The sequence below is a fragment of the Alosa pseudoharengus genome, unplaced genomic scaffold, assembly GCF_046254945.1.
Source record: "Alosa pseudoharengus isolate Yale_2024_CS ecotype anadromous, Long Island Sound unplaced genomic scaffold, YU_APseudo_1.1 YU_APseudo_1.1_scf_24, whole genome shotgun sequence".
In the NCBI taxonomy this organism is placed as follows: domain Eukaryota; kingdom Metazoa; phylum Chordata; class Actinopteri; order Clupeiformes; family Clupeidae; genus Alosa; species Alosa pseudoharengus.
In genome coordinates this window covers 5,670,056-5,676,450 of record NW_027468689.1, presented here as the reverse complement: position 1 = coordinate 5,676,450, position 6,395 = coordinate 5,670,056, and the positions used below count along the sequence as shown (strand labels likewise).

Sequence of the window (6,395 nt, the reverse complement as noted above, 5' to 3'; positions counted from 1 at the left end):
GCCCCTGACTCACCTATGAAGCCAGACGAGGGGGGATTGGGCTGGATGTCCTCTATGGTGTTCCCCTGGATCAAGTCCCACAGTCTCCAAATGTAGCCTGGGTGGAGGATGTAGAACGGCTCGCTGGGGTTGAGCTGCCGCCGCTCTACATATGGGGTAAACAGGTCGGAGTCGGGCTCTTCGTACCACTAGTGGCAGGACAACAGAGCTTTGTGTTTACAACTTAATGGTTTAACTGGGCATAGACAGAGAATTATTTCCCTAAACAGAAACAAAAATGAGTGAACAATTTGAGTGGAATATTCCCAAACTAGCAGTTTGAAGACTTTGTTTATATAGCAAGGCTTATAAAATAACAATTGTTTTTCCCCTCAAAACTTTAATACGTCTCTGTCTTATTTTTAAATCTCACAGTTAGGTTCATATCTATATTATTTTCAAAGTTTATAAAATAGATGGTGGTTAGTATTGGTTACACAAGATTACAATCCGGCTAAGCTTAGGTTATGACACAAGGGAACTTGAGGAGTGTTTGCATCGCTCAGTCCTTCTCAACTCAAAGTGCCTGCTGGCAGAGGCTTGTTCAGCCATCTTGATTAATGCTGTGGCCCATTTGTGCTGAAGGGAAAAACAACATCTGTTCAGATTTTAAGTCCTTTCAGCAAATACAGGCAGGAGGGCACACACACATGCACGTACACACACACACACGCTCTCACACACACAGACAGACACAGACACACGCACACACACACACACAGAGAGAGAAACACACGCTAAAACAAAACACATATTCACATATAAACACAAACTCAAAAGAACTCATATGTTCTGTAATGGAAGCTAATTATATAGCTGAGCCAGTGGGAACATTCAGCACCAGCTAAGACATGGAGTGCAACTTAGAGACAATATAATCACCCCATGTTTTGTGCCTGACTATACCAATGTACATTTCACCCTGTCTCTGGTGGACCAATAGTCTGAAAATGGTGAGCTAACAGTGCTTTGTTTACTTTGTGTTTATCTGTGCCCACATGAGCAACATGCAACCTGCTAGTTGATGATGGGCAGGCTTTGCAGTGAGTAACTTTTTTCGCCACACAAAGGCAACACACAAAGGTCAATCAGCATCATTAGCTAGTGCTTCGAAGTCTGTCTGATCTGTGGTCGCCATTAAGCTCACACCTCACATCTTCACAATAACGCCAGACTTCATCCTCAAGTCTTACATCTTCACAATAACGCCAGATTTCATCCTCAAGTCTAGATCATTTATCACATCCCAGGTTGTACAAAAGCCTGTTCCCAATACTACTACTTTGAGCGTTCACTATCCGAAATTTGCCAGATAGAATAAATGTGGGAGCGCTTTGTCTAGGTCACTAGTCAGGGTCCTGAAGAGCTTCTTGGGAGCACAGCGGCTCTGTGCTGGCATTACCGCTCGTGGTCGTGAAGTGCATCACAGCATCAGGCCGGACGAGAACTGAGCTGACAGACATCAGCCCGAAGTGACGACCGCGGGCACCCGGGAAGCTAAGGTTTCTTTATTGCATATAGTGTGTGCCATCACTTCATCAATCATTTTGCCTAGCGCTGGAGAGAGCTACCTTCTGGCTGTACCAAACAAGGGCCACCAACATATAAAATATATATTCTTTTATCAGATCCACACAATACACACAGTTAAGCACCTTTCCTTCATTACGATCTTGCTGACAACAAGTTTCTCTACCTTTGGCCCCCTCTTTTAAATTTTTCCAGACCTTGGCTTTGAATGGCTAAACCTCATTCACGTATGGTAAAATCCAAACAGAACATAAGTAAGTATAAGTATATATACTCTTTTGATCCCATGAGGGAAATTTGGTCTCTGCATTTATCCCAATCCGTGAATTAGTGAAACACACAGTGAGGTGAAGCACACACTAATCCCGGCGCAGTGAGCTGCCTGCAACAACAGCGGCGCTCGGGGAGCAGTGAGGGGATAGGTGCCTTGCTCAAGGGCACTTCAGCCGTGCCTACTGGTCGGGGTTCGAACCGGCAACCCTCCGGTTACAAGTCCGAAGGCCACGGTAGCCAGTAGGCCACGGCTGCCCGTAGACTGTCTGGGACAGAGCTACTTGGAATAGCATTGGAATAGAACAGGCCGACCAGGTGATTACGTAAATCAGTATGTGTTTTGGCCTGTAGAGCGGACAAGTCATTAGTCTGGTCCCACACTCACGACATGAACTATTACAGCACTTTCATTAAAACACAATTAGGGTTCAGGCCATCCTGGCAACTGTTAATTCCCTTTACTGTGAAACGCAGCTTAATCAAAGCCTGCAGCCAGCCCAGTAACTGCCTTTCACACACTCAGTAAACAAAGACACCAAGACCGTCACTCTCTCCCTGTGTGTGTGTGTGTGTGTGTGTGAGAGAGAGAGAGAGAGTGAGAGTAAGAGTGTGTGTGAGTGTGAGAGAGAGAGAGTGTGTGTGTGAGAGTGTGTGTGTGTGTGTGTGAGAGAGAGATAGAGAGAAAGAGTGTGTGTGTGTGTGTGAGAGAGAAAGAGTGAGAGAGTGTGTGTGCGTGAGCGTGAGAGAAAAAAAGGGAGAGATAGAGAAGGAGGTTGAATCCAAGAGTAAAAGAGTAAGATTAAAAAGAAAAACCCAAAGAGAGAAACTTACATTCAGAGAACAGTACAAGATAGAGGGAACGAGAATCTAAAGGGAATCTAAAAGCTACCAGCCACAAGAGGGAGCAATCCAAACAAACACAGCAACTCACCCTCAGGAAGTCTACATTGACAGACAGACAGACAGAGTGTGTATGTGTGTGTGTGTGTGTGTGTGCGTTGTGTGTGTGTGTGTGTGTGTATCTCACCCTCTGCAAGTCTACATTGTATGGTGAAGGGTCCCACGCTAGCAGAGTGACGTTCCTGTAGAGTGCACTGGTATTGAACTCATGTCTCGGTTGGGCCATAATCTGTTATAATTACATGACACAGAGTGAGACATGACACACACACGCACGCACGCACACACACACACGCGCACGCGCACGCACACACACACACACACACACACACTCTCTGTTCAGTTTATTCTGTTCAGAACCTCTTATAATGAGCTCCAGGTGGCAAGTTAACGTCATTTCCTGATTATTACAGTAACTGAAGTTTATACACTGATTTTGCTCAATTTCTTCAGCTGTGCGGTAAATACGCAGGGGCGGGCTATACATGGGAATGCACTTATTTTCTTCATTCTTCTGTATGATTAACCCATTTACTCCTAAAATGCCTGCTAAAAACTCCTATAGAATCCTATGGCATTCTAGACTAAATAACGTAAGTTATGTCCATAACTATGGATCTATGAGACCGACCGATGACCGTCACCACGGTCTACACCTTGAATGATGCCATCCTTCTACCTTTTCTCGAGACCATTATATCAACAATGTCATGTGACTGACCTGGAGGCTGTCCCGCAGTAATATAATGCATTAAGGGACATGCCTCTTCCTCTTGCCTGGAACGCCTCAGCTCGTTCCGAGCGACAAGAGATGGTGACGGTCATCGGTCGGTCTCATAGATCCATAGTTATGGACATAACTTACGATCTATTTCGACCTCCCTCAGACCGTCACCACGGTCTACACCTTGGATGACTAGTCCCAACAGTGTCGCGAGGACAGAAGACTACTCATCACCAGTCAGGTCGGCCACCAACATAACAGTGGAGCCGATAGTGGCGGATGTCACATTGACTCGTTCAAGTCTGGCAGGGATCCATGGAGTAGTCCAGGATGCCGCTGCACATGCCACCAAGAGCAACCCCTTTCAATGGTACCCATGAGACAGCCGTACTCCGTGTGGAATGAGCCGCCAGGCTTTAAGAGATTAGAAAATACTGCCCAGAGAAGGCCTGAAAAATTGTCTCCACCAATTGGTGGGTCAAACGGTGTGTAGACACTGGGTGAACCAGCTACTCACCCCCATAGCACCGAAAGCTGTGTGTGCGCCTGTCAACGCAGCCACGTGTGATCAACACAAGCTCCCAATGCCTTGACTGGGCATAGAGCATTAAGAGCCCCCTCAGCTTGGCAAGCTGGCTCAGGGCAAAATAGCTCCAGTTCAATGACATGGTTAACTGACTGAGGGTTCATCCCTTAAGGGAAGAATAATGGTTTCCACCTCAAGCATGTAGTACTCATGGAGGGTGCACATAGCTCACTTGCCATCTTGGCAGAGCATGTGGCCAAAGATGCAGTTTTATTTTTGCAGGTGGCCAAACAACAGTTTTATGCAACACAAACTTGATGCCCCAGGGGTCCACCTGGGGTTGCACTCAAAGGCCTCACCACCCAGGGGAGGTCGCAGGATTGAGCTCTCAAAAATCTGCCTGGATGCAGGTAGTCAGCTTTTTCAGGAACTGCGACCCCATAGGGTCTTCTCCAACAGACAAACCTTCTACAGTGCCATGGGACCCCAAGGCATAGACTTACAGGATACTGGATCAGCTGTCCTTCCCACATCCCAAAGGTAGTGAAGAAAGTGTAGCACCAAGCATTGGATGTCACTGGATCTAACTCCAGGCCCTGCCATCATGAGGAGAACAATTCCCATCTCTGCTGGAAATGCTTGGCAATACTCATGGGCTCAGTTACAGACAGTTTTAACCCTGAGAAGGGCTGAGGATAGCGTGACCAGATGACAGCTTGACAGGAATTCGAGATTCCGAGCTTCTGGCACTGCTTTGAGTGAGGCCAGGCATGGAAATGTCCACAGCCGAGGTTTCTGAGTAACTTAGCAGCCACGCTGAGCCCTTAAGCCCGCTTTGTGGTTGATATGGTACATAGCAGCAGAGCTGTCTGTCCGCACAAAGACATGCTTGCCCTGTATACAAGAGAAGAGAGCCCTCAGGGTGAAATGCACTGCCCCCAGCTCCAGAAGACTGATGTGCCCCATGTTCCATGGAGGCTCGCAGAGACCACTCATGGTTCTGCCCTCCCAAACTGCTCCCCAGCCTGTCTGGGAGGTATCTATTGACGCAAATGTACTAGACTGCCCAAGTTCTTGTACACACATCCTGCTGCCCAGTCATGGGGGCAGAGCTTGCAGACATGACCATCCCATGTGGAATCTTAACATGCCTGTTTTTCCCATGAACGCCGGTTTGTGGCAGTCAGCCAGTGCTGCAGAGATCTGGCTCTGAAGAGACTGTGTGGGAACACCATCACTGCTGCAGAGATCATCCCCTGGATTCTCTAAAAGCCTATCGAATGTAATGTTTGCTGAGGCAAATGTCATGTAGGACTGCCAGAACTCTTGCTATCCTTTAAGGGGTAAGAGTGGCCCTCATTGTGAGTGGGTTCAGGTGGAGCCCTAAAAGACTGCCTCCTGAATTGGTTGAAGGTTTCTTTCCTTCAGTTGAGTTTTAGCTGAGGGACTGAACATGGTACAGCACAGTGTCTGTGTACTACATGACCTGTACCCAAAAAGTGTATCGCAAGTTGGTAGTGGTGAACCACTTCCTTAGTATTTTGACGGGTAAGATTTGATGTACGTGTTGAAGCGCCGGAGGACTAAGAAGGGTCTGAGCCCGCCCCTCCCGTTTTGGAAACAAGGAAATATGCTGAGTAAAAGGCAGCCTGCTGTTCGCTTAGACTTTACTGTGACAATGGCGCCCCTCTGAAATGGCGTTGCTATTACCTCTGCCAAAGCATTTGCCTGGACTGAGGCCCCTTACTGTTATAGGGACCCTAAAACAAGATGGAGGCCAAAATTGGAAACTCCAATGGGTGGGGGAGTGGCAACGTAGTGGCCAAAGAGCTGGGCCAGCCAGCAGCAGCCCCCAGCCCGACAAGCCTCCTAGCCAATATGAGGACATGGCCCTTCCAATATCACGGGTGAGTTAGGAATGGGTAGACAGCAGCATCCAACAAGTTCTTGGTGTCTGGACCACTAGCGCTACCAGACTTTCTGATAGCTGCTAACAAAACAGCCAAAGCAGTCTCAGCCCAGGCTTCACTATACACATTGTCACTAGCAGACCCAGAGCTCTGAAGCTGGAAGGAACCAAAGTTAAGTACATCCGGCCTCTCTTCTCAATAGGAGAGCCAGTGTACAGAGGAAGATGGACTCTGTATCAGCCATATGTGGTTCCTGGAAAGGTGGCAGGTGGACAGGGAAAGTTCCTGCTGCCTAACCTGCCATGGATGGAGCTGGCCCTTGGGAGTGAGCGTCCCCTGGCCACTCAGTCAATCAGGCCCCAAATAGAGGCCGGAATCTTTAACTGCATGTCCTCTTCCCCTACTAATTGCCTAGAGGGGGGGGGGGAATTAAGCTACGGCCCTCTATGGCTCTTTTCCTCCTATACCTATAGGAGTGCACACAATGCTGTCT

At 47.9% G+C, this 6,395-nt stretch overlaps 1 protein-coding gene across 2 annotated transcripts in view; it reads right to left on the bottom strand.

Annotated features, from left to right (window-relative positions):
• Window positions 1-6,395, bottom strand: part of st6gal2b (ST6 beta-galactosamide alpha-2,6-sialyltranferase 2b) — a 39,606-nt gene that overhangs the window by 7,773 nt on the left and 25,438 nt on the right. For both annotated transcript variants that reach the window (XM_076302934.1, XM_076302933.1), the window contains exons 4-5: window positions 2,870-2,971; window positions 14-188 (exon numbers count right to left, since the gene is read on the bottom strand). In XM_076302934.1, the coding sequence (XP_076159049.1) occupies window positions 14-188; window positions 2,870-2,971 (277 nt within the window). The remainder of the gene's footprint in view (window positions 1-13; window positions 189-2,869; window positions 2,972-6,395) is intronic.